The 27,686-nt window shown below is 41.3% G+C and overlaps 1 protein-coding gene across 4 annotated transcripts; it reads left to right on the forward strand.

Moving 5' to 3' along the window:
• The first annotated feature begins 272 nt into the window (after positions 1-272).
• Positions 273-25,461, forward strand: LOC107812229 (DExH-box ATP-dependent RNA helicase DExH10). 4 transcript variants are annotated; one of them, XR_012704524.1, is made up of 17 exons: positions 273-1,419; positions 2,061-2,375; positions 2,484-2,588; positions 2,673-2,741; positions 4,346-4,513; positions 4,593-4,664; positions 4,749-4,865; positions 12,458-12,682; positions 12,813-12,971; positions 20,935-21,024; positions 21,147-21,239; positions 22,604-22,757; positions 23,318-23,466; positions 23,540-23,635; positions 24,302-24,501; positions 24,599-24,691; positions 24,970-25,461. XR_012704524.1 is itself a non-coding variant. In XM_016637280.2 (16 exons), the coding sequence occupies exons 1-16, from the start codon at positions 451-453 to the stop codon at positions 25,078-25,080; spliced, it is 2,985 nt and encodes a 994-aa protein (XP_016492766.1). In that variant the 5' UTR covers positions 273-450; the 3' UTR covers positions 25,081-25,461. The 4 variants fall into 4 exon arrangements, 1 of the variants encoding a protein (XP_016492766.1); XR_001654089.2 differs by lacking the exon at positions 24,970-25,461 and having other exon boundaries at positions 24,302-24,430; XM_016637280.2 differs by lacking the exon at positions 24,302-24,501.
• The last annotated feature ends 2,225 nt before the right edge of the window (positions 25,462-27,686 follow it).

Genomic DNA, 27,686 nt, shown 5'->3' on the forward strand with positions numbered 1-27,686 from the left:
CCAAGAGAATTGTAAGTAATCGAGTAGAAATGTTAAAATGAGTTTATATAATGAAAATATTTAATTAAAAACTTCTTATATAGTTAAATAAGGAAAGAATTTATAACTAAAATTTTTGTTATTCTAAAGTCCTAAAAATATTAGGAATTTAATTCAAATGACAATTTTATTCAATATAAAATTTATTTTTAAAGGATAAAAAGATAAATAATATTTTTTTAATGGTATTCGTACTTTTAAAGTATAAATTATATTTAAGAGACTATTTAACCAATTCCCAAAGTTAAGGGATGATTGTTGTTATTTTCTCGGTGAAAAATGTGAAAGCACGGGTAGATTGCCCTGCGGATCTCAACTCTTTCTTTTCAAGGAATAGATTTGCTATACCACCGTGTGTTTGTGGTAAAGATTTTAAGACGGGAGGAGGGTTTAAGCCAAAAAGAGTTGGAAATGGAGTCGTCGTCTCCAACATTAGGGAAACGGAAACTAGAGGAAGAGCACGAAGCAGCAGCAGCGTCACAAGAATCTGCTTCGAAAAGGCGAAATTTGGCCGCGGCCAGAACCTGCGTGCACGAGGTAGCAGTTCCCAGTCATTACATTTCAACCAATGACGAATCACTTCACGGTACCCTCTCAAACCCCATCTATAACGGTCAAATGGCCAAAAATTACCCATTTAAGCTGGACCCATTTCAAGAAATCTCCGTAGCATGTTTAGAACGAAAGGAATCAGTCCTCGTATCAGCGCACACTTCCGCTGGTAAAACTGCAGTTGCAGAGTACGCAATCGCTATGTCTTTTAGGGATAAGCAGAGAGTAATTTACACTTCACCTTTAAAAGCTTTGAGCAATCAGAAATACAGAGAGCTGAGTCACGAGTTTTCTGACGTGGGTTTAATGACCGGTGACGTCACCCTCTCGCCGAATGCGAGTTGTTTGGTAATGACGACGGAGATTTTAAGGGGTATGCTTTATAGGGGTTCTGAGGTGTTGAAAGAAGTTGCTTGGGTTATATTTGATGAAATACATTACATGAAAGATCGCGAGAGAGGGGTAGTTTGGGAAGAGAGTATTATATTCTTGCCACCAGAAATTAAGATGGTGTTCCTTTCGGCTACCATGTCGAATGCCACAGAGTTTGCTGAATGGATTTGTAATATTCATAAGCAGCCTTGTCATGTGGTGTATACCGATTTTCGGCCTACACCTCTGCAGCATTATGTGTTCCCTATGGGTGGTTCTGGATTGTATCTTGTGGTTGATGATAATGAGCAGTTTAGGGAAGACAATTTCTTGAAATTACAAGATACTTTTACGAAGCAGAAACTGCGGGGGAGCGCCAATGGAAAGGCTAGTGGAAGAATTGGAAAAGGTGGCTCTGTTTCTGGTAGTGTGTCCGACATCTACAAAATTGTTAAGGTGTGCTGTGTATTCTCGTAAGATTAGCTAAAATAATACTCTCTCCGCTTCAATTTATGCATAATAGTTTGACTCAGTACATAAAGAGGGGCTTTTGAAACTTATAATCTTAAGCACGCTTTAACATTTGTGTGACTATAAAAACTTCTCATTGAGGGTAAAATCAATAGTTTATAGATAGATGCTTCCAAATATAGAAAATGTGTCCTTTTCGGCTAAGTTGCTCGGACTCTTCAGTTTTGGTGCCGCACCTGTGTCGACACGACGTGGGTGTGGGTGTGAGATCCGTACTAGATTTGGTCAATTGATTTTGGGTACTTTGACAGAAATTGACGGAGTAATTCGAGACAAATACAATGGTTTCTTAAATAAAAAAAGAATCTATGGTGGAATTATAATTAGGCATATTTTTATAAATCTATTTTTAGATATTTGAATTACTTTTAGCAGAATCACCGCACCCATATCCGTACCTGGATCCTACCCCTGAATCCTAAAATTTAGATCATGAAAGATCCGACCTCTAGATCCGCACCCGTATCGGATACCCGCACCCGAGTCCGAGCAACTTAGCTTTTCGGGACGGACTAATAAGCAAATAGTATCACATAAACTAAAAGGTTAATTTCTCAATGTTTCAGATGATCATGGAACGGAAGTTTCAGCCAGTCATTATATTCAGTTTTAGTAGAAGAGAATGTGAACAACATGCAATGTCTATGACCAAACTTGATTTTAATACTGAAGAAGAAAAGGAAGCTGTGGAGCAGGTATTCCGTAGTGCAGTGGCGTGCTTGAGTGAGGAAGACAGAAACTTGCCAGCAATTGAATTAATGTTGCCACTGCTTCAGCGTGGGATTGCTGTTCACCACTCTGGTTTGCTTCCTGTTATCAAGGAACTTGTCGAGCTTCTCTTCCAAGAAGGACTTATAAAGGCTCTTTTTGCCACAGAGACGGTAACCCCATTCCTTGCATATCTTATTAGCTTGTGTTAAATTTATCATTACAGGATGCTGATTATACTATTTCCCCATTGTTTTCCCTCCTAATAAATTTTTTAACAGTTTGCCATGGGACTAAACATGCCTGCAAAAACAGTAGTTTTTACCAGTGTAAAAAAATTTGATGGTGATAGCCATCGTTACATTGGATCTGGCGAATATATACAGGTGAGCACGAATTCCATATACACAACATTAGCAATAGTTTGTTTTCAGCTTTTGATTGTTATAATGTATCTCTCTTTCATGCAGATGAGTGGAAGAGCAGGACGTCGTGGCAAAGATGAACGTGGTATTTGCATTATCATGATTGATGAGCAGGTGAGTTAATAATAATCTTATCCTCTGAGCAAGCATCTTTTAAGTACCTGCTACTGTCTTCTTGAAATTTATGTCTATTTTCTTCCTACTTTTTTTGATAAATCAAAAGTATTTTCTTTGATTTCATACTAAGTTGGTGGCGGAATTGCATCTCACTCCTACAAATTACAACAAAGAATATTCTTTTTTTGATAAGTACAACAAATGACCCTTGATAGGAAGGTATGGATGTCGAGGATTAGGGTAGTAGAGTAGGTAGTCTAGAGTGTTCATAACAGTAGTATTGGCACGCAGTCTCGCTTTCTGTTGGTAGTAGGTTTTTATGTCTAACCGTTGTTTTCTTTCATTGTTGATCACCTTACTGGCTTGTTGTTTTTATTCTGCTTTTATATGGCTTTTTGGTACTGTCCCTTCTTGTCTATATTTTCATTAATGTGGTGCTTATGCTTTCCTGAGCCGAGGGTCTATTGGAAACAGCCTCTCTATCCTCACAAGGTAGGGGTAAGGTCTGCGTACACACTACCCTCCCCAGACCCCACGGTGTTTGATAACACTGGGTATGTTGTTGTTGTTGTTGTACAACAAAAATATCCTTTTTACACCAAAATACAGAAGGAAGAAAAGGGAGTTTTTGAATCTACCTTCACAATGGAGTTTCAACTGCTCAAACATTCTACTACTCCTTTCTCTCCAAATAAACTAGAAAGAGTGAGAAGCAGTCTTCCACGTTACTTTCCTTCTGGGATCCATCTTTCTCATTCTCCAGCTTGCATAACTTCTATCCTGAGTTCTAGATAGAATCCAGAGTATGTTAAACATGGAAATACTATAGTGGAGCTTCAGTCGATGACTCATCCCGCCAAGGTTGCTGCCTCGTTTAAGACTTTGTAATGATAGCAATGTTCATGAAATTTCCCGTGGGATCTGAAGTCCAATGTACAGAGAACTTGATCTCACTACATGTTTCCATATAATTATAGTGGTTCTATCTTGTGCATGTGTTGGACTTCTGCAGCCTAACATTCAGTCCTATAACGTTGCTGGTCTTATAACTGTGTGCCACTGGCCCTCAGGGATTTCTCGATTATCAGGGGAAAAAGAAGAAGTCTTCCAAATCATTTTCCATTGCTAAGATTTTTCAGGTACAGCGTGATGAAAAAGATTTGTCAAATAAAATTGCTTCAGTAAGGAATCTGTAAGCTGATTTTACTAAAAACACTCCATCCTTTTCCCCTATCCAGTATAGAGTATTTTCTACTAAGTTCTGAAGCTAGAAAGTATGTAACTCCTGCAGCAATTGAGTCATCCTTTCAGGCTCCCACTCCTAGTCGTTAAAGTTCTTCTGAAAGTCAAAACGTACCCTTGTTTTGGTCTATACTGTGGTATTATAGCTTGCTTGCTGCTAGTAAAGCAAAACAGATCTGGATATCTAAGGCAGGAGCCAATTCCTCTTTCCTCTTTTCACTTCCTACAGCTATAGTTAATTTGTGTTGCTTATTGCTGGGTACACCTATGCATGAGGCATACTTAACTATGTCTAGGACAGTCTTATGTGATGGTGTTAGCTCTATAGTGATAACTTACATATCGTGTGATGGTTTCAGATGGAGATGGATAACCTCAAGGACATGGTTTTGGGTAAACCAGCTCCGTTGGTCAGCACTTTTAGGCTGAGTTACTACACAATTTTGAATCTAATGAGCCGGAGTGAAGGTCAATTTACCGCTGAGCATGTTATCAAAAACTCATTTCACCAGTTTCAGTATGAAAAGGTTCGTTTTTAGAAAAACAGCATATTCTATGTCACTACTTTATATTCTATGATTGACAGTGACACTGTCTCTTTGTTAGGCTTTACCTGACATCGGGAAGAAGGTTTCCAAGTTGGAAGAAGAAGCTGCAACGCTTGATGCCTCAGGGGAGGTATAATGTTTGTTTTTCCTTTTACTCGAGAACATATAATTTTTTCTGCTCTAGATCCTAAAATAGCTTCTGTTCAACTTGTAGGCTGAGGTTGCAGGGTATCATAAACTAAAGCTTGAGATTGCCCAATTTGAGAAAAAGTTGATGGCTGAAATAACAAGGCCTGAAAGGGTTCTGTATTTTCTTCTTCCTGGTAGGCTGGTAAGTGGTTGTAGGCATCTCTACTATTCTGCTGACTTCCTACTTGACCTGGACATATGTCACTTGGCCCTTCTCTGACCCAATCTATGAGTGGTTGTCTTCCCTTTTCTTTTCTGGATAATTCATGCATTGGGTTGAACTTTGTTTAGTCTCTGGAAATATTTTTTTTGACATTGCTAATGCCTCCCCTTTGTTAGTGTACATGGACTTTCATCTACTGCCATATCCTATAAACTTTGAAATGAAATATGTAACAATGCTACTTACTATTGGTAGCCGGAACCGTTTGCATGGACGTATGCTTCCCCAATGGGAAATGAGCTGCAAGCCCCTTGTATTGCCTTTTTGCAACTGCAATGTAGACACATCTTAGAATTCTTTCTTCTTAAACTTTACTCGTGAATGTTAGATTCACATTTCTGGATTAATTGAACTTGAATAAGGAAATTATTAAAAATGAAGAAAGATTACTTGAGCTTATTTGAGATTTTCTTCCCCCTCCTTTCTTTCTTCTAGCTTTTCCTTTTAAATGTTGGAGTATTAACCTTTTTCAGCAACCTAGCTTGATTCTTTTCCAGTAGGTTCCAGTACATAAGAGTTCCAGTAACTTGGTTGTGCATTACTTAGTGAATGGTGTTTAGCACCACACATGAAATACATGAGTTGATTAATGATATTAGATTGAGAACACTAATTCTTCTGCCAGAAAAAGCAGAAACAAAAGGGATGGCCTAACAGTGGCAGAAATGACCAAGCCTCTTCCATCTCTTCTTCTTCCTAAATTTCCACCACACCACTCAAGAGCCAAGCCCCCCGCGACCAAACCCCAGTAACTTTCTCCGTCAACCGATACCTCACGCGCTCCCACGCGCCTCCCACGCGCCTGACTTTCCGGCGAGTCTCAGCCACGCGCCGGCGCGTGTGGCCTTTTCCGGCGACTTTTCAAAAAAACTTTCTTCAGACAACCTCTTCTCGAGGCATTTCCGAGCCATCCCGTACAAGTTTCACCAAATTCCGATGACTTTTTCTTTTTCCGGCCTTTAAACCCTAGTTCTTTTTCTCTTTCAGACAGTAGTGCGAGGAAACATTCCTCCCTTCTGTCTCCACCCACTGTGATTACTGTTATTCTAACAATTGAGGTTTTTCCGGCCAGTTTTTCTGTGGCAGCCGCACTTAGAATATGATGGATTATACAGAGAGAAACTCTTTTTTCTCTCTAGAATCCAGAAAAATGAAAAACATGTCGTTTATGAAAGCTGTCTCTTGGCCATCCCTAGAACTTGGGGGAAGATGCCATCGAAAGCACGACGTAGGACAGGAGCCGCACTTCACGCTGTCCGAGGAGCACACTCTCAGACGCAAGGGTTTCTTGGAATCTAGTCTCATTGGTTCTTTCTCCAAATGGGTTGGTTCTCCGGAGGCTGTTAGAAACTGGGCAGCAGAGGCATGGAACGTCAAGGACAGGCTGAAAATTTCGCAATTGGGGGACACTCAATATCTCTTTCGTTTTGTTGACAAGTCTCAAGCTTCGGAAATTCTTGTCAGAAGAAATAGGTGGTTCGATGGGAACTTTTTAAATCTAGACAGATGGGTGGAGCATGATGGGTGTCTTGACCCTCGCTTCACTGGCGAAACATTGGTGGTCAACATGGTGGGTCTCCCGGTGCATCTTTGGTGTCTTGACCTATTCAAGAAGATAGGGGAAATCTGTGGGGGTTTTATTGATGTCACTTGCAGTTTACACGATCTCTCGCGAGTGAGAATTGTGGTGAGGAAAGGGGGCAGAATCCCTGTCTCCACTGTGGTGGAAGATGGCTACTTGAGTTATAGGGTTTGGCTGAGCCCTGAATTTCTCCCTATCTTTATGCCTGTGATAGCGATAGAAGAAAAGGGAAGGTCAAACAGAAGAGAAGGGAGGGGAAATCAGTCTCTGAGGGGAGGGGAGGGTTCACCGGATCACTGGATTAAGCCGAAATCAGACGTAAGATCGAGAAGAGACGGGAGGTTTGAAATTGGGGGAGGAAGACAAAATCATAACAGGAGAAGACGTGAATAGGTCAGTGATGCGGGCGGGAAAGGCAAAATGGGACAGTCCGCTTCTACTTATCATAGGGCCGGGCATGCTTTCAGCAAGAATAGGCCTGGGCCTCCTCACATGGGCCCAGCAACTTTCCCCAATTCCATTAGAATTGATCCTAAGGGGCCCAGTTTATTTCAAGCTGCGCATGATAAGGCTTCTAAGCATATGGGAACATTGGTTCCTCCTTCCTCTGGCCATGGTGCTTCACACAGTGACATGTGCCCCTCTACGATGGCCGCCACTGCAGGGGCAAAACTGGCAGAGGATGGTGCTGTTAATCCACGACCCCCCACCTCTGTGGGTCCCGGTTCCATCAACCACTCAACTGCTCCTGGGCTTAGTTGTCCTGAGGACACACTCAAAGCTTCTTCTTTTTCTGGGGAGATTGGTGAGCATGTCCCAATTGATGTTAGTGTCAGACCAGTATCTTCAGTTAATATGCCACCAAGGGTTCCATGCTCTCTTCCGCCATGCTACCCTACTGATGGTTCTGGACATTCCTATAGCAGCGGGGTGTTATTTTCAGAGGTTGTTGACCCCCAAGGAAATGGTGAGACCATTTCGAAGGTTAAAACTCCTAGTGCTAGCAATGCTATGGTCTTGTATTCCTCTGGTAGTAGCAAGGAAAGGGCACATACAGAAGAAGCCTGCCCAATTTCGTCAAGGACCGGAGGAGGGGATATGTCTTTTTGGATGGAGGACAAACTCTTAAACTTTGGGAAGTTTCTAGGTGTATCTGTTACAGGGAAGGAAGATAGGGTGTTAGAACTGTTGAGGGAGATTGAGCAACAATCTCTTTACGATGGTGCAGGGAGGGAGTTGGGTAAAGGTGTTAAGCAAAATAACTTAGGGGATGTAGTGGTGTATCAGAGAAGGGGGCGAGGGTGTGACAAAGAGAAAGGGACCTCGGCTAGGGGAGGTGGGAAAATGGGGGATATTGTCGCTTATGGAAGTTAAGATCCTTTCATGGAATGTGAGGGGATGAATGACCCAAACAAAAGGGCCATCATCAAAGTGGGAGTTAGGGAGTAGGGTGCCAACCTAGTTTGTTTTCAGGAGACCAAAATGGAAGTTTTGTCGGATGCGATCGTGAGAAGTGTCTGGGGAGGTAGTTGGGTGAAATATGACTGGGTCCCAGCAGCGGGAAGTGCGGGGGGCATCCTACTTATGTGGAATGATAGAAGCTTGGAGGTAAAGGAGATTAGGAAGGGAGTTTTCTCTTTGGCAGCTCTCGTCAAAGATAGAGTAAGTGGGGGTGGAGTGGGGATTTGGGGGAGTGTATGGGCCGGTAGGGGAAGGGTCCAAGGTGTCTTTCTGGGAGGAACTGGCCAATATTATGGGGGAATGGGACATTCCATGGGTTCTAGGGGAAGACTTTAACACTATTAAATTCCCGGAGGAGAGATTAGGGTGTAGTGTGCTTTCGAGGGCCATGGAGGAGTTTTCTGACTTCATCAATGATCACCATCTCATTGACCTTCCTCTGTCAGGGGAAAGGTTTACTTGGGCCAGGGCGGAGGATTCCAACTCAAGGTCTAGAATTGATAGATTCCTGACATCTCCCTCCTGGGATGAGCTGGTGCCGAATGCGCTGCAGATTCCTTTACCTAGGTTGACTTCAGATCATTTGTCTATTTTGCTAGATGGATGCAGAGGGAGGGGGGTGCATGCTCCCTTCCGATTCGAAAACATGTGGTTGAAGGTGCCAGGATTCGGTGACAAGGTGAAAGAATGGTGGACAAGCTATGGGGTATCAGGGACACCTTCATACCGGCTTTCGAAGAAACTCAAATTGCTTAAGGGAGATATTATTAGGTGGAATAAGGAGGTTTTTGGGAGGGTAGAGGTTAAAATGAGGGAGCTTATGCATGAATTGAGGGATTTAGAAAGAGGGGAAGGGGCGAGGGAGTTAGACGAATCTGAGAAAGAGAGATTGGGGGAGGTTAAGAGTGAAATAGTCGAGTTAGCAATAGCTCAGGAGACTAGTTGGCGGCAAAAATCGAGGGCGCTCTGGCTAAAGGAGGGGGATTCTAATATCAAGTTTTTTCATAGGGTGGCGGTCGCAAATCGAAGGAGAAACTTCATAGAGTCCTTAGTTGTGGATGGGGTGAGGATTGAGGGAGAGGAGGAAGTAAAAGGGGTGATAGTGGGGTTTTATGAAAACTTATATAAAGAAGAAGTTAGTTGGAGGCCGACTTTGGGGGGAATAGAGTTCAACCATATAGGTGAGGGAGACAACGAGTGGCTAGAAAGGGTTTTCGAGGAGAAGGAGGTGCACGAGGCTGTGTCGTCTTGTGCTGGTGATAAGGCCCCCGGGCCTGATGGTTTCTCCTTGGCTTTCTTTCAGATCTTTTGGGACACCATCAAGGGAGAGTTGATGGAAGCCATTGAATACTTCCATGCGAATGGTGTTTTCGAGAGAAGTATCAATGCTTCCTTTATTACTATTGTGCCTAAGAAAGAAGGTGCATCTTGTATCAGAGATTACAGGCCTATTAGTCTCGTGGGAAGCATTTACAAGATTATTTCTAAAGTGCTTTCCAACAGACTTAAGAAGGTTCTTGACATGACTGTTTCGTCCTCCCAGAATGCGTTTGTGGAAGGTAGGCAGATCCTGGATGCTGCCTTGGTGGCAAATGAACTTGTAGACTCCAGAAGGAAGAATAGAGAACCCGGCTTACTATGCAAGTTAGATCTTGAGAAGGCTTTCGACCATGTCAATTGGGAGTTCCTGGACTTTATTATGATGCAGATGGGTTTTGGGGAAGGATGGAGGGGATGGATAAAGTTCTGCATTTCCTCAGTCAGATTCTCTGTCCTGGTTAATGGTAGCCCGTGTGGTTTCTTTGGCAGCTCCAGGGGTCTCAGGCAAGGTGGACCCCCTATCCCCCATGTTATTCATTCTAGTGATGGATGCTCTGAGCAAAATGATAGATCGTGCGGCGGGCGGATGCTTCTTGAGAGGATTCTCAGCTCCGATTGGGGTGCTCAGTGCCCGAAGAGTCTCACATTTGCTTTTTGCGGATGACACACTGGTTTTCTGTGATGCCGATATGGATCAGCTGACCTACCTGAAGCAGGTCCTGCAGTGGTTTCAGTTAGTATCAGGACTCAAAATCAACATCGGCAAGTGTGAGATTTTTCTGGTAGGTGAGGTTACTAATTTTGATGCCTTGTCTGGTGTTCTCAGATGCAAGGTGGGCTCCCTTCCCACTACTTACCTGGGCCTCCCTTTGGGCGCTTCATATAAGGATACTACGGTTTGGAATCCAGCGATCGAGCGGGTTGAAAAAAGATTAGCAGGGTGGCAGAAACGGTATTTGTCAAAAGGAGGTAAGGAAGTGCTTGTCAAAAGCACTTTATCGAGTATGCCAACCTATTACTTATCCCTGCTGCAAGCACCGGTGATTATCACAGAAAAACTGGAGAGACTTCAAAGGAACTTTCTATGGGATGCGGCGGATGGAACTAGAAAGTTTCATCTAGTGAATTGGCAAACAGTCACTTCCCCAAAGAAGTGGGGTGGACTTGGAGTGAAAGACCTTAGGGTATTTAACAGAGCTTTAATGGGAAAGTGGCTGTGGAGATTCAGGGTAGAAGAGCATGCTCTATGGAGGGAGGTCATAGTAGAAAAGTATGATTCAACGGGAGGGGGGTGGAGGACCAAGGTGATCACAACACCTTTCGGGTGTGGCATGTGGAGGAGTATCATGAAGAATTGGGAAGTATTCAGTGGCAACATCACTTACAGGGTGGGAGATGGAAGGAGAATCAGCTTTTGGAATCATAGGTGGTGTGGAGAGGACTCTTTGAGGGTCTCCTTCCCCCACGTCTTCAGAGTTTCAAACCAGAAGGAACTGATGGTCCAACAGATTCGCAAGGAGCATGAAGGGAGGGTAGTATGGGACCTCTCATTCAGGAGGAACATGCAAGATTGGGAGATTGCGGAGCTTCAAGTTTTGTTGGCACTGCTATACGGGCAAGACATGCTCCAGCCATCCTGCGACTCTTGGAGATGGGGCTTGCGTGGCGATGTTTTGTTCACCGTAAAGTCCTTTTACCAGAGTATGTTGGTGAGAGAGGAGACCACTTTTCCATACTCCTCGATCTGGATTCCTAGGGCGCCCACGAAGGTGTGCTTTTTTGCATGGCTAGCGGCAAGGGGAGTGATCTTGACTGCTGAAAATCTCCGAAAAGAGGGGAATTACACTTGTTAGTTGGTGCTACATGTGTAAAAGCTCAGGAGAAGAAGTTGATCACCTTATGTTGCATTGCCCTGTGTCCTCAGCTTTGTGGAGGGCAATCCTGAATCTCTTTGGTGTTCAATGGGTGATGCCAAGCACTGTAAAGGAAATGTTATATAGCTGGGGCGGTTTTCGTAGAAGAAAGCAAAAGGCATGGAAATTCGCTCCGTTAGCTCTCATGTGGGTAGTATGGGGGGAGAGAAATAGGAGAGCTTTTGAGGAGATTGAGTCTCCTTTTTCACATCTTAAGAATAGTCTTTTATCTTTGATCGCTTTTTGGTGCACTCACTTAGCCCCTACTTGTATAGAAGATTGGGCGTCCTTTGTAGAGAATCATGTTCTGATGTAAATTCTCTACGTCTTTGGTATACTTTGTGTACACGAGAGTTCTCTCCCTTTTGATTAATACAATTTACCTTATCAAAAAAAAGAATAAGGAAATTATTATAGAATGTTATATGTGATACATTAGGATATACTGTATTTAATTTTAGAACTACTTTATAACCCTTCTTGCATGCTGGTAATTAATCAAGTAGTAGGAAGTTCTCTTGATTCTTTTTTTCACATTTTCCTTTTCTTGGTCTAATTATAGCTCTCTTTCACCTGTCAAAACATGATTTGGGACATTAGGAGGGTAAAGTAGAAGTTCAGAACATGTTATGGGAGTTGGGACATTGAGTAGGTAAGGTTAAAAGTTTATAGCTTTAAATGGTGGGTCAATGTTGAATTGCAAGATGCTCTATATTTGATTATATCCGAGTCATACTGGGAAAGTGAAGTGCATAAGTAGACAGAGGAGTCCATTTCTCCTGATGAAATGTCATTGCTGCTAGTCTGTGTGCATTTCAAACATAGTAAAGATGGTGAATCACACGAAGGGGAACCGTCCATGCTAAAGTTGCTTCTATCGGGGAGTGGTTTCAATTGAATCCCCTTTGTTGGAATTTTTTTTACAAAAGGGCAAAAGCTAGTTTCTTTTTTGTTATATTTAAACTGTTGAATCCCCTTGACATAAGGGAAAGTTCTTGTAAAGCGGAAGAGGGGTTAAAGATATGCTTTAGGTCACAGGTTCATATCCCAGGTGTGACATTTTTGAATCCCTTTGTTTAAATTCTCACTCCGCCACTGACTTCTATGGTATTTTGTTCGTATTGCTGTTTGTATTGACTGGAAATTCATTCACCTAATACATTTTTTGGTAACTCCATTAGAGAGTTCATGTTTATCTTTTGCACGGACACTGAGCATTGCATTGTTAATGGCAGGTTAGGGTACGGGAAGGTGGAAAAGATTGGGGTTGGGGTGTTGTAGTCAATGTGGTGAAGAAGCCTCCAGCAGCATTGGGTTCTTTGCCTGCTGCCCTCTCTGCTTCACGTGGCACTGGCTATATTGTGGATACCTTACTTCATTGCTCGCTGGGTTCCAGTGAAAATGGTTCTCGACCCAAACCATGTCCCCCTCGTCCCGGGGAAAAGGGAGAAATGCATGTGGTGAGTACATAATACTGCTGTGTTGTAGTTTTCTAAAAGTCATATATTGCACACAAGTGAATTAGATCATGAGCAATAGTTGTATTCTTAAGTGTGTTTCTGGGACATGACACAACATTCCAATTTGTAGGTTCCTGTTCAGTTACCCTTAATTTCTTCTCTCAGCAAGCTTAGAATATCTGTTCCTTCTGATCTTCGACCTTTGGAAGCGAGGCAAAGTATTTTGCTTGCAGTACAGGAGCTTGAAAAACGTTTCCCCGAAGGCCTCCCAAAGCTTAACCCTGTAAAGGTATGAATTTTCAGTTGCTGGTTTCATTCTTGATTTGGAATTTTTCATTTTAAAAAGGATCAGGTCATTGATGAGTATACTCTCTTTTCTCGTTCCGGGATGTTTATCTGACTATAATAGCTATGGGTCAGAAACATTGCTAGTGATGTATTTGCAAAAACCGCAGGTCAAAAACCTGAAATACGTGTCGCTCATAGGGATATTTTTCTGACTGAAAGCTGTGTGTCAGGAACATTGCTAGTGATTTTTAAGCAAAACCTGCAGTCAAAAGCTGGAGATGAGCATCACTTATAGGAACTGTAGCTGACTGTAATGCAGTAGTAATTATGGCACGGGGTGTCTTAAGAAACAAGGAAGGCTCTATACGCTTTGTGTTGGTTTGTAGGGTTTGGTAATATCATATAGGTGCCTTTAGCAGTTAGTCAAAGTGAAAAGATGTCCTATGTTGGTGACTGATGCGCCCTGTGATTGTTGTTCAAGCTACCTACTTGTAAGGCATTTGTCAATTAATTCTCTCAGTTGATGCTTTTACGACTAGGCTGGATAGACACTAAAATAAAATCCTATAAATAATATTTCAGTGCAAAATGGGAGATATATACCACATAGATATATTAATTGATTTCTTCAAGTCCTTAAATGAGAGATAGGCCTGTATTCTTCTGCATCTTAACTACATACACCTTTGGTGCGTTTCTTTTTGTTTCTTTAGTAAGATACTAAAATTCATATCTTACTTATCCAAAAGGAAAAAGTCTCACAGCTGATGCCTCCTTAAAGCACAAAAAAGAAAACAAAATATGAAAATAAAAGATCACAGTTAAAAGAAAGAAAAGTGGTGGAAATTGTTTCTGTGGAATACTGGGTTGGTAATTGAGGATTTTTTTGATAGGTCCTTTTTGATACTTTCCTACCATTTCCAACTCTGAAGTTTGACTTGTTAATGAGCTTAGGCCAGCTGCATGACAGAAGAACTGCATGACAGAAGAAGACCTGGTAGAATGAGTGAAACAATTCCCACTCACCTGAAAGTTGAAGATTCCCTCAAATCTGATGCTAGGATACGGATCTGATGCTATCGCGACCATAACCCAGCTAGAACCTCCGGCGTACGACCACCCACGCGCCCTCACGCGCGGCCCAGTTCCGGCGACTTCTCAGCCACGCGCCGGCGCGTGAGGCAGATCCCGGCCAGATCTCACTTTTTCCCCTTCAGACAGCCTCATCGCGAGGCTGTTCCGAGCCTTCCAGTCCAAAAATATCCAAATTCCGACGACTTTTACTATTTTCCGCGAGGGGTGAGGCTTTCTCCGACCAGACCTCACTGCTTCTCCAGACAGCCTCTTCGCGAGGCTTTTCCGAGCCTTCCCATCCCAGTTCCTCCTAAATCAGAAGATTTTTTCTATTTTCCGGCGAAAAACTTCAGATTCAGGCGGCATTATATGAATTTTACGGCATCATGCAGCACCAGAGCTACGGATAGCATTTTGGGACAGTCGAATTTAGATATGATGGACTCTAGAGAGAGAAGCTCCTACTTCTCTCTAGAATCTAGAAAGCTGAAAAACATGTCTTTCATCAAAGCTGCCTCTTGGCCAGCCCTAAAACTTGGTGGAAGATGCCATCGAAAGCTCGATGTAGGGCAGGAGCCGCACTTCTCGCTGTCTTAGGAGCACACCCTCAGGCGCAAGGGTTTCTTGGAATCTTGTCTGATTGGGTCCTTCTCCAAATGGGTTGGTTCTCCAGAGGCTGTTAGGAACTGGGCAACAGAGGTATGGAACGTCAAGGACGGACTGAAAATATCGTAACTGGGGGACACACAATATCTCTTTCGATTTGTCGACGAGTCTCAAGCTTCAGAAATTCTTGTGAGAGGAAACAAGTGGTTTGATGGGAACTTCTTAAAGCTAGACAGATGTGTGGAGCACGATGGGTGTCTCGACCCTCGTTTCCCCGGCGAAACTTTGGTGGTCAACATGGTGGATCTCCCGGTGCATCTTTGGTGTCTTGACCTATTCAAGAAGATTGGGAAAATCTGTGGGGTTTTTATTGATGTCACTTGCAGCCTACACGATCTCTCGCGAGTGAGGATTGTGGTGAGGAAAGGGGGCAGAATCCCTGTCTCCACTGTGGTGGAAGATGGCTACTTGAGTTACGGAGTTTGGTTGAGCCCTGAATTTCGCCCTATATTTATGCCTGTGGTAGTGGCGGGAGAAAATGGAAGGTCAAATAGAAGGGAGGGGAGGACTCACCGGATCAGTGGACTAAGCCGGAATCAGACGATAGATCAAGAAGAGACGGGGGGTTTGAATTTGGGAGAAGAAGACAAAATTTTATTGGGAGGAAAAGACGTGAATGCCCTTGGGTTAGTGATGCGGGGTGGAAAGGCAGAATGGGCCGGTCCTCTTTTAACTATCATAGGGCCGGGCAAGATTTCAGCAAGTATAGGCCTAGGCCTCCACACATGGGCCCAACAACTTTTTCCAATTCTATTAGAATTGATCCCAAGTGGCCCAGATTATATCAAGTTGCGTTTGATAAGGCTCCTAAGCATATGAGAGCAATCGCTTCTTCTTCTTCTGCCAATGGTGCCTCACACAACGGTATTTCTTCACCAAGCACTAGTGACTTGCGCCCCTCTTCGGCCGCTGCTCCAGGGGCAGCACCGGCTAAAGCTGGTGGTGTTATTCCACGGCCTCCCGCCTCTGATGGACCTAGCTCCATCGCCCCCTCATCTCCCCCTGTGCTTAGCTGTGCCGAGGTTACAATACAAGCTCCTTCCTCTTCTGGGGAGATTGCTGCGCCTGCCCCAATTGATGTCAGTGGCGGGTCAGTAATACCAGTTAATATGCCGCCAAGGGCTCCATCACGACTCCCTGCCAGAGGCATTAATTTCAGAGGTTGGTGCCTCTCAAGGAAACGACGAGATCCTCCCGGCACCTAAAGTTCCTATTGCTAGCAATGCTATGGTCTTGTACTCCTCCGGTAGGGGCAAGGAAAGGGTACATACAGAAGACGCCTGTCCAATTTCGTCACGGATTGGAGAAGGGGATATGTCCTTCTGGATGGAGGATAAACTATTAAACTTTGGGAAGTTCTTAGGTGTTTCTTTTGAAGGGAAGGAAGATAGGGTGCTAGAACTGTTGAGGGAGATTGAGCAACAGTCTTTTTATGAAGGTGCAGGGAGGGAGTTGGGTAAAGGTGTTAAGCAAAATAATTTAGGGGATGTAGTGTGTACCAGAGAAGGGGCCGGGTGTGTGACAGGGAGAAAGGGACCTAGGCTGGGGGGTGGGGAAAAGGGGGCTATTGTTACTTATGCAAGTTAAGATTCTTTCATGGAATGTGAGGGGATGAATGACCCAAACAAAAGGGCCATCATCAAAGTGGGAGTTAGGGAGTGGGGTGCCAACCTAGTTTGTTTTCAGGAGACCAAAATGGAAGTTTTGTCGGATCAGATCGTGAGAAGTGTCTGAGGAGGTAGTTGGGTGAAATATGACTGGGTCCCAGCAGCGGGAAGTACCGGGGGCATTCTACTTATGTGGAATGATAAAGGAGATTAGGAAGGGAGTTTTCTCTTTGGCAGCTCTCGTCAAAGATAGAGTGAGTGGGGTGGAGTGGGGATTTGGGGGAGTGTATGGGCCGGTAGGGGAAGGGTCCAAGGTGTCTTTCTGGGAGGAACTGGCCAATATTATGGGGGAATGGGACATTCCATGGGTTCTAGGGGGAGACTTTAACACTATTAGATTCCCGGAGGAGAGATTAGGGTGTAGTGTGTTTTCGAGGGCCATGGAGGAGTTTTCTGACTTCATCAATGATCACCTTCTCATTGACCTTCCTCTGTCAGGGGAAAGGTTTACTTGGGCCAGGGCGGAGGAGTCCAACTCAAGGTCTAGAATTGATAGATTTCTGATATCGCCCTCCTGGGATGAGTTGCTGCTGAATGTGCTGCAGATTCCTTTACCTAGGCTGACTTCGGATCATTTGCCTATCTTGCTAGATGGATGCAAAGGGAGGGGGGTGCGTGCTCCTTTCCGATTCGAAAACATGTGGTTGAAAGTGCCAGGATTTGGTGACAAAGTGAAAGAATGGTGGACAAGCTACGGGGTATCAGGGTCACCTTCATTCCGTCTGTCGAAGAAACTCAAATTGCTTAAGGGAGATATTATTAGGTGGAATAAGGAGGTCTTCGGGAGGGTAGAGGTCAAAATGAGGGAACTTATGCATGAATTGGGGGAATTAGAGAGAGGGGAAGGGGTGAGGGAGCTAGATGAATATGAGAAAGCGAGATTGGGGGAGGTTAAGAGAGAAATAATCGAGTTAGCAATAGATCAAGAGACTAGTTGGCGGCAAAAATCGAGGGCGCTCTGGTTAAAGGAGGGGGATTCGAATACCAAATTTTTCCACAGGGTTGCAGTCGCAAATCGAAGGAGAAACTTCATAGAGTCCTTAACTGTGGACGGGGTGCGGATTGAGGAAGAGTAGGAGGTAAAATGGGCGATAGTGGGATTTTATGAGAACTTATACAAAGAGGAAGTTAGTTGGAGGCTTACTTTGGGGGGAATAGAGTTCAACCACATAGGGGAGGGAGACAGTGAGTGGCTAGAAAGGGCTTTCGAGAAGGAGGAGGTGCACGAGGCTGTGTCGAGTTGTGCTGGTGATAAGGCCCTCGGGCCTGATGATTTCTCCTTGGCCTTCTTCCAGCTCTGTTGGGACACCATTAAGGGGGAGTTGATGGAAGTCATTGAATACTTCCACGTGAATGGTATTTTCGAGAGAAGTATCAATGCTTCTTTTATTACTATTGTGCCTAAGAAAGAAGGCGCATCTTGTATCAGAGACTACAGGCCTATCAGTTTCGTGGGGAGCATTTACAAGATTATTTCTAAAGTGCTCTCCAACAGACTCAAGAAGGTTTTTGACATGTCTGTTTCGTCCTACAAGAATGCGTTTGTGGAAGGTAGGCAGATCCTGGATGCTGCTTTGGTGGCAAATGAACTTGTAGACTCCAGAAGGAAAAATAAAGAACCCGGCTTACTGTGCAAGTTGGACCTTGAGAAGGCTTTCGACCATGTCAATTGGGAGTTCCTGGATTTCATTATGATGCGGATGGGGTTTGGGGAAAGATGGAGGGGATGGATCAAATTCTGCATTTCCTCAGTCTGATTCTTTGTCCTGGTTAATGGTAGCCCGTGTGGTTTCTTTGGCAGCTCCAGGAGTCTCAGGCAAGATGACCCCCTATCCCCCATGCTATTCATTCTAGTGATGGATGCTCTGAGTAAAATGATGGATCATGCGGCGGGTGGAGGCTTCTTGAGAGGATTCTCAGCTCCGATCGAGGTGCTCAGTGCCCGAAGAGTCTCTCATTTGCTTTTTGCGGATGACACCCTGGTTTTCTGTGATGCCGATATGGATCAGTTGACCTGCCTGAAGCAGGTACTACAGTGGTTTCAGATAGTATCAGGACTCAAAATCTACCTCGACAAGTGTGAGATTTTCTCGGTGGGTGAGGTTGCTAACATTGATGCTTTGTCTCATGTTCTCAGATGCAAGTTGGGCTCTCTTCCCACTACTTACCTGGGTCTACCATTGGGCGCTTTGCATAAGGATACTACGGTTTGGAATCCAGTAATTGAAAGGGTTGAAAAAAGATTAACAGGCTGGCAGAAATGGTACTTGTCAAAAGGCGGTAAGGAAGTGCTTATCAAAAGCACTTTGTCGAGTATCCCTACCTATTACTTGTCCCCGTTGCAAGCTCCTGTGAGCATCACAGAAAAACTGGAGCGGCTTCAAAGGAATTTTCTTTGGGATGCGGCGGATGGAACTAGAAAGTTTCATCTAGTGAATTGGCAGACAATCACTTCCCCAAAGAAGTGAGGTGGACTTGGAGTAAAAGATCTTAGGGTATTCAACAGAGCTTTGCTGGGGAAGTGGCTGTGGAGATTCGGGGTAGAAGAACATGCTCTATGGAGGGAGGTCATAGTAGAAAAGTACGATTCCACGGGAGGGGGTTGGAGGACCAAGGCAATCACAACACCGTTCGGGTGTGGCATGTAGAGGAGCATCATGAAGAACTGGGAAGCTTTCTATGGCAACATCACTTACTGGGTGGGAGATGGAAGGAGAATCAACTTTTGGAATCACAGGTAGTATGGAGAGGATACTCTGAGGGTCTCTTTCCCCAACATCTTCAGAGTTTCAAACCAGAAGGAATTGATGGTCCAACAGATTCGCAAGGAGCATGAATTGGGGTAGTATGGGACCTCTCTTTTAGAAGGAATATGCAAGATTGGGAGATTGCGGAGCTCCAAAATTTGTTGGCACTGCTATACGGGCAAGACATGCCCCATCCATCTTGCGATTCTTGGAGATGGGGGTTGCGTGACGATGGTTTGTTCACCGTAAAGTCCTTTTACCAGAGTATGTTGGTGAGAGAGGAGACTACTTTTCCATACTCATCGATCTGGATTCCTAAGGCGCCCACGAAGGTGTGCTTTTTTGCATGGCTAGCAGCGAGGGGAGTGATCTTGACAGCTGAAAATCTGCGAAAGAGAGGAATTACACTTGTTAGTTGGTGCTACATGTGTAAAGGCTCAGGAGAAGAAGTTGATCATCTTCTGCTGCATTGCCCCGTGTCCTGGGGTTTGTGGAGGGCAATCCTGAATCTCTTTGGTGTTCAATGGGTGATGCCAAACACTGTAAAGGAAATGCTATATAGCTGGGTCGGTTTCCGTAGAAGAAGCAAGCAAAAAGTGTGGAAGTTCGCCCCGTTAGCTCTCATGTGGATAGTTTGGGGAGAGAGAAATAGGAGAGTTTTTGAGGGGATTGAGTCTCCTTTTTCACATCTTAAGAATAGTCTTTTATCTTTGATCGCTTTTTGGTCCACACATATAGAAGATTGGGCGTCTTTTGTAGAGAATCATGTTCTGATGTAAATTTTCTACTTTTTGGTATACTTCTTGTATGCGGGATTTTTTTCTCCCTTTTGATTAATACAATTTACCTTATCAAACAAAAAAAAAGAAAGAAAAATTACAGAAAAGAGTAAAGTGGGGAAGTAATATCTTAATAAGCTAAACGGACCATTGTTATCATTTTGTCTGATCTTGCTGCCGAGTTCATTGCCAATTTCCATATTACAGAGCTTCCGTAATATGTAGCTGAGAGAAAAATTACAGAAAAGAGTAAAGTGGGGAAAGTAATATCTTAATAAGCTAAACGGACCATTGTTATCATTTTGTCTGATCTTGTTGCTGAGTTCATTGCCAATTTCCATATAACAGAGCTTCCGTAATATGTAGCTGAGTAACAGTTCTTCTGTGATATGGGTAAAAATTTCTATATTTGTATATTACTTTGGTTGTCACGTAAGTTTAGCTTCACAAGAAGTAATAGTTTGTATTTGGTGGACAATTGGGAGAGAAAGAAACTCAAGATGCTTTGAAGATTTGGCCAACTCTGAACAAAGGATCAAGCTGAACTGTATATTTTTATTCTACTTTTGGTGTAAAGAAACCGTTGTACAAGATGTAGAGATCTCTAGTAGATCTCATTGGTTCCTTGTAGCTGTTACAAGATTGTTTTTGCAACTTTTTGGGTCTTGTAACACTGTTTTTACTCCTTAGCAGTCTTTGTGCTAAGGACTATCTTTTAATATAATGAAATCTGTTACCTTCTCCAAAAAAAAAAAAAAAATGAAGTAATAGTTTGTTCTCTTTTTGATATCTGTATGTATGGCCTTAGCACAGCCTTTGTGCTACAATTATATAATATGTTGCCATTCTCAGAGAAAAACAAGAAGTGATGGTTTGTTTCTTGTGTTAATCATTACTATGATGGAGTTTGCTGGTTATGAAATGATCCTTGCAAAACATTTTAGTATATCTTTTACTATATGTTTATTCTTCAACTTTGAGGCACTGATTAAAACAAGGGTTTGGTGCTTTCCTAATTCTTAAATTTGTAGGACATGGGCATTGAAGATCCTGAAGTTGTTGATATGGTAAACCAGATTGAAGAACTCGAGAAAAAGCTGTTTTCTCATCCACTTCATAAGGTATGACAAGAAATTTGGTATTGAATGATCTGTTAATTCAGTGATGAGACATTAAATCTATAAATCATGGTTTACTTACTGTCACTGCTTTTGCCATTTTCTGTTGCATACATGTGAGACAGTCACAAAATGAACACCAGCTTAAGTGTTTCCAGAGGAAGGCTGAAGTGAACCATGAAATTCAACAGCTCAAGTCAAAAATGCGTGATTCACAGGTAAATCTCCTATGTTGCTTGCTTGTCGACATTAAAGTAATTTTTTTCCTTTCTTTATTCTTTTATTTTTTTTCTCAATTTGGCTGGATCAAGTCTGATCCATTAGCCGGGTTTAAGTTCTTATCATTTAAAATTCTAACATTATCTATCTCATGGCACATAATTATTAGCTTTCATTCTTCTCTTGTTACAGTATTTAATTATTATTGCTTCTCTATTTTGCTTATCCATCTTTTATTAATATTTAGTTTTGAGATTTTTCCTATGTCTTCAACTTTTCTAGTAAGTGATCCTTAGGCCTCATTTGTTTGCACTTAATGGTGGTCTGAATCTTAATCATTCAGATCTCAGACATCAAGTGCGTTTGTTTTTAAAGTCTGAATTTTAATTATGCAGATCTTAATCATTAAGCATGTTTGTTTTTTTACTTCACAACCACTTAATGGGTCTGAATAGGTCTGTATGATTAAGATCCATAACAGAGACTCAATTTCATTAAGATACTATCATCCATATTCATTATTAATTGTCGCCACCGCCTACCATTATCAACTACCACCATGCTACCACCACCACCACCACCATACTCAACCACCATCACCACCATCATCCTCAATCATAGCCGCCACCATAATCGACTACCACTACCCGCCATCCGCACCACTTCCACAACCATCATTCTCAACCACAAACACGCATCCACCTCAACTACCACAACTAACCACCCCTTCACCATCAACAATCATAACTGGCACTACCCATCATTATAAACTACCACCACCCACCACCACCTTCCTCAATCACAACTACCACCGCCACCCGCCATTATTAACTATCACCACTTACCACCACCATCATCGATCATAATCGCCACCACTACTAATCACCACTAGCTACTACCCTGAACCACCACCATCAACCAAACCTACCACCAACCACCGCCTCTAGTCGACATTCACAAGTACCACCGTTAGCCATCACTACCAGCAACTACTATATTTTAAAAATATTATATATATTTTATTGATAGAATATTAGATTAATTAGTATTTCATTTGAATTTTATGTTTATTAATTTTCAAATAAAGATAAATTTTATACATTCAGATATTAAAAATCAAACAGTCTTAATCATTTAGTATTCAGATCTTAATACGCATCTTAATATTCAGATGTGTATTCAGATTTAGATGTCTTAATCTTAATACACATCTTGATATTCAGATGTGTATTCAGATTCAGACGTCTTAATCTTAGAAAAAATAAATGAGGCCTTAGAGTACTTAACAATTATAACTCTTTTTACTGAATTTTTGCTATTTTATTTACTTATAAGTTATAACAAAATATGGCAAAATTTTCAGCTTAAAAAATTTCGGGATGAACTTAGGAACCGCTCCCAAGTCCTAAAAAAGCTGGGTCACATTGATGCTGATGGTGTTGTGCAATTGAAGGGGCGGGCAGCCTGCTTGATAGACACTGGAGACGAACTTCTTGTGACTGAATTGATGTTTAATGGTAATATAATTGTTGTTCGGAAGCTTTGTGCAATTACTAGCTTCTTTGTTTAGGTGGAAACAAATAGCTTTCATTTTGAAAAATGAGAGCAGATGAAGGCTATGTTGTTTTGAACTTTGAATCTTAAAATGGAAACTGTATCAAATTAACCTGAGTGATTTGCATTTTTTATGGTTTATTGCATGGGCCTTAAACTTGATAGAACTGCTGAAGCTAAATAAAATATTTTACTCTCGTTTCTTGGATCATGTTGAAGATTTGTGTACAACTACGATGGGTTGTTCTGGAACTTAAACTTACAGATCTGCTGAAGTAAAAAAAAAAAGGTTTTATTCTTCTCGTATATTTCCTTGTAGCCCTATAGTATAGCCCAAAAACTACATACTTTTGCTAACTGGATTTTGAATACTCTGGTCACTGTAGCTTCACCTTAGGTAATCAGGCCCTTTTAATGTGGTTTAATTTCCAGTGAGACATGGGGCCAGGCGTTGGAATATCTTGTGGCATTCCTTTGGTGGTTAATCGCTGATATCTGGTGTTGTGAATGATTTTGTGGGCAGGTACATTCAATGATCTTAATCATCATCAAGTTGCGGCTCTTGCAAGTTGCTTTATCCCAGGCGACAGATCAACTGAACAAATACTTTTAAGAGATGAACTTGCAAAACCATTACGACAGCTACAAGATAGTGCAAGAAAAATAGCAGAGGTGAGTTGAAAGAGGAATATGACACCTTCTATATTTCCATGTCAGAAGCATGGATAACACCAAAACTTTGCAGATACAAAACGAATGCAAGTTGGAAATAAATGTCGATGAATATGTGGACGCAGCAGTTCGACCATTCTTAATGGATGTTATTTACTGTTGGTCAAAGGTGAGCAAAAAAGATATATGTTTCATGTTTATTTCCCAAAATGATTCATGCCCTTTTCCCAGCACGAGTATCAGATTTATCTTGTTGAATGCTGATACCATCATCTTGCTAGTCAAACTCTCAAGGCAGTTGGAGATTAAAGCCTGTTTGGCATTCTCTTCCATTCAAAGAATTTTGTCATTAATAGGACATCATCTTGCTGCACCATTGCCTTACAAGGTCCCTCGCACCCCTCCTTCCTTTATTGTTTGCTTGTCCTGATTGATAGGTACACCCTCGGTCTTATTTATGTGACGGTGTTTGATTGGGCACAGTGTTTAAGAAATTTAAGAAGACTTTTAACATGTAAACCAGATATATGAAGTACCAAAAGTTCTCCTTTTTATTTAAATGAGTGATGATGGGGGTTCCAATGTCACATCATTAAGGGTAAATGAGGATATACTAAAATTAAATAGTTTCCAAAAAGAGAAGGGTGTCAATCATTTTGGGACAGACAAAAAAGGAAACCATGTCACTTAAATTAGGACGAGGAAGTAATGCCAGTAAACTACCCAAAGACCCAGAAAGTTGGTTGTGGTTATGCTGTAAACATGGGATACTGTTGGTTGTGGTTATGCTGTTACTTCTTGTAGTATTCTTGATTTGTTCATCTTTTTGCTCAAGGTCCAAGATCATGATTTACATGGATCGAATCCCCTTCAGTCTTAGTACGTGATGGATACATCAGCTGTTCAATCTTCAAAGGGATCATTTTTTTTGCATCCGAGGTCCTTTGCTAAAAAAATGAAGGAGGTTGCTAATTACCTGAAATACCTTTAATAGAAACAAGAAGGCTTACTTTGAATCTTCCAAAGTTGACCTAGGTTCTTTCCCTGCCCCAATGAAAACCTAAAAGAAAAGAAAACACTGGAGATTTCATCTTGCTCTAACTTTTGTTAATGTGCATATACTTTCTCTTAGGGTGCATCTTTCGCGGAGGTTATACAAATGACGGACATCTTTGAAGGTAGTATCATACGGCTGGCTAGAAGGCTTGATGAATTTTTAAACCAGGTAACTGATTAGATCATCAGTTGTGTTTATGAATAATACGAGATATTAAGTATCATTGTTCATGGCCATCTACTTAGCGCATCAGGAGAGGACTCCCATTAATGAATTTTCTTTTGATTATACTTATTTGTTCAATAAGCTACAGTAAACAAGCATGTCAATGGTACCTGTAGATCTGCAATAGTAATATGAGTTTCCTGTCCCTTATACCTAACAGCTACTCCGCCTTATTAAATTATAAAGTCAAATTCTGAGACTTGTTTTCTTGGGACTTACAGTTGAAAGCTGCTGCACATGCCGTGGGAGAAACAGATTTAGAGAATAAATTTGGTGCAGCAAGTGACAGTCTTCGGCGAGGGATAATGTTTGCAAATTCTCTCTATCTATAAGAGTGGAGTATATTTTAGAAGTAGATCAGAGCTGGAAGTTCTCATTAGCTGTATATCAATGCTGTGTAGTTTCTCTCCCTCCCTGTTATGGGACTAGCTGACAGATTGTTCTTTTATTATTTTCCTATTTTTCAAAGAAATAGTTTCTTATTTCTAGTGATACCTTGTCTAGTTGAATGTTGCAAATCTATAAGCTTGCTGTCTCATTAAGATTGTAAGTGATACACTTTAGTGCCAGAAGGTACTTTTGGCTGGAGCTTCATTCTTTTTTTCGGAGATGTTGAAGATTAATATTGTTAATGGTGCCAAAATACAAGAGGAGTGGCAAAATATGTGAATTTCGACTTGAAGGATTATGGATCATCCAAATATGTTTTGATATTTTTGTGCCCTTTATCAAATAAATAATGCCTTTTGTGATTTTGGATTTTACTCCTCAGGTAACTGTAATATGTCCCAAAATTTTGAAAGAAAAATGCCTCGTAGGTTCTTGAGGAAACTACAGGAATAGCCACAAACAGATTAACAGTTAGCCATTAAGTCATTTTACCAAAAATAGCCACGAAAAGTTACAAATGATCTATAATATTAAAAAAAACTTAGGAAAAAAAAGGTTTTCTTAATGGATATGGTTGGTATTCGTTGAAAACATACAAACAAGGAATTTGAGATTGGAGGTGATTTGGACCGGGTTGAAGTCAAAATTTGTTATTAATGATGTACAACATTTAAAAAATTAGTCAATTTTATTTTTCAATGGGCATGGTCGGAATCCGTTGAAAACACTTAGATGAGGTAATATATAAAATTTGAGGAAGATTGGAGGTGATTTGAACTGGTTTGGAGTCAAATTCATAGTTAAAATTGAGTTTGAAAATTTCTCTACGACATATGTATCTCATACATAGGTATACATGGATACATAAGGAATATATATCGATACACATTTGATACATATCTAATACACAAACGATACATTGGAGATACACAGTGAGATATACATATTATCTTCTTCCATGTTCATCTTCTACCTCAAAGTTGACTCAAATTTCAGTTCAAACCACCTCAAATCTTTACCAAGTCGTCCTTAAATTGAGATTCAAACTCCTTGAGATGTACCCAATCTATTCCAACTCCTTGAGATGTACCCAATCTATTTCAACGCTCGCTCAAAATAAATTCCAATTTTAAAAACCCAAATTTTCAAATTGAAGCTTATGTGAGCTTCAACTAATTTCAACGGAGTCCAAAGCCCAACTAAGAACGGTTGTGATGATGAGGATCAAATGGTAGATAAATGAGACATATAGAGGCCCTTTTCTTTGTAAACACTAAACACCATTAAGTTAGACTATATCCTAACGCAATGCATACAATTCCACTCTTGATTTAGATAATTAATAATGGTAGTAACCTTTAAATCATTTTTAATCTAATATTCATATAATTATAACGTACATTGTAAAGAACAACAATAATTCTCACACGGTCCAAAGACCAGCTTTGTTATGAATGATTTGTAATCCCTTTTCTTTCTTTTTTTCTTTCTTTCTAAGAAGCGTACAAATAGCTAATTCGGTTATTATTGGTAGAATTTTATAGTAATTGACTAATATTAGTAATATTTTATGAATCAGCTAATATTAATAGCATTTATGCTCTTAAAGGCCCCTAGATTCTTTTCAAGGGAAATTGATCTTAGCTTGGATCACACACTATTTCTTAGGTTGGTGTATAAAAATAGTATTATTCAACTTATCTCGAAATACTTTTGGCATTTCTATGTAGTTCATTTTAGTAATTAATTTTATAAGAAACTTCAAACCAACCAACTTTGGATATATTAGTCATGTATGTACCTACAGTAAGTAGAGGCGGACTCAGGATTTTAACGTGAGACTTTAATGTTCAGGATACCAAGTTACTTATCATAATCATTTTCAAAGTTTTTCAAAGTATAGATACATACATATACTAGATTTCTATCGAAACTTACACATCCGGTGACCCCTCATTGTTACAAGTAGATCCGTCTGTAAGTAATGACTCGAAAAGAAAACACAAAGAAACTCCCGGCAAATAGGACTCTCCTCTCGCTCAGCGATTTCATTGGTAATGCAGCTGGTGTGGTGTTCTCGTCTTGCCTCCAACATGATCTTTTTCCATTCTCAAAAAAAAAAAAAAAAAAAAAAGGAAGGGAAGAAGAAGAAGAAGAATCTCACCAACTGAACATTCGTATGCCTCTAATTCTTTAACAAAATCTGTCCACTTGTAACACATTCTTATTACGTATATCCATGATGAAGCAGTATTGCAATGGGAAACTTTTGGAGTTTGATACCTTGGCAAACATGAAATGCTTTTGATTGGAATGTTTTCACATAAATCACATCTTTATATCCAGCTTGATATGGTAGTGTCAATTGCCAAATGAAGATTTAATTGTGTTTCACTGCATTCAACTTCTTGTTCGATTAAGCATGATGTTAAAGTGTTATCATATTTGAATCTTTAAATGGATTAAGAATAAGATACGAGGATATCTTTTCCTAAATAATCTACCGGTGCACTTTTGCTCGGAAGCCATTGTTCTCTCTATTTGCTTC

Source organism: Nicotiana tabacum, chromosome 21 (genome assembly GCF_000715075.1).
Source record: "Nicotiana tabacum cultivar K326 chromosome 21, ASM71507v2, whole genome shotgun sequence".
NCBI lineage: Eukaryota > Viridiplantae > Streptophyta > Magnoliopsida > Solanales > Solanaceae > Nicotiana > Nicotiana tabacum.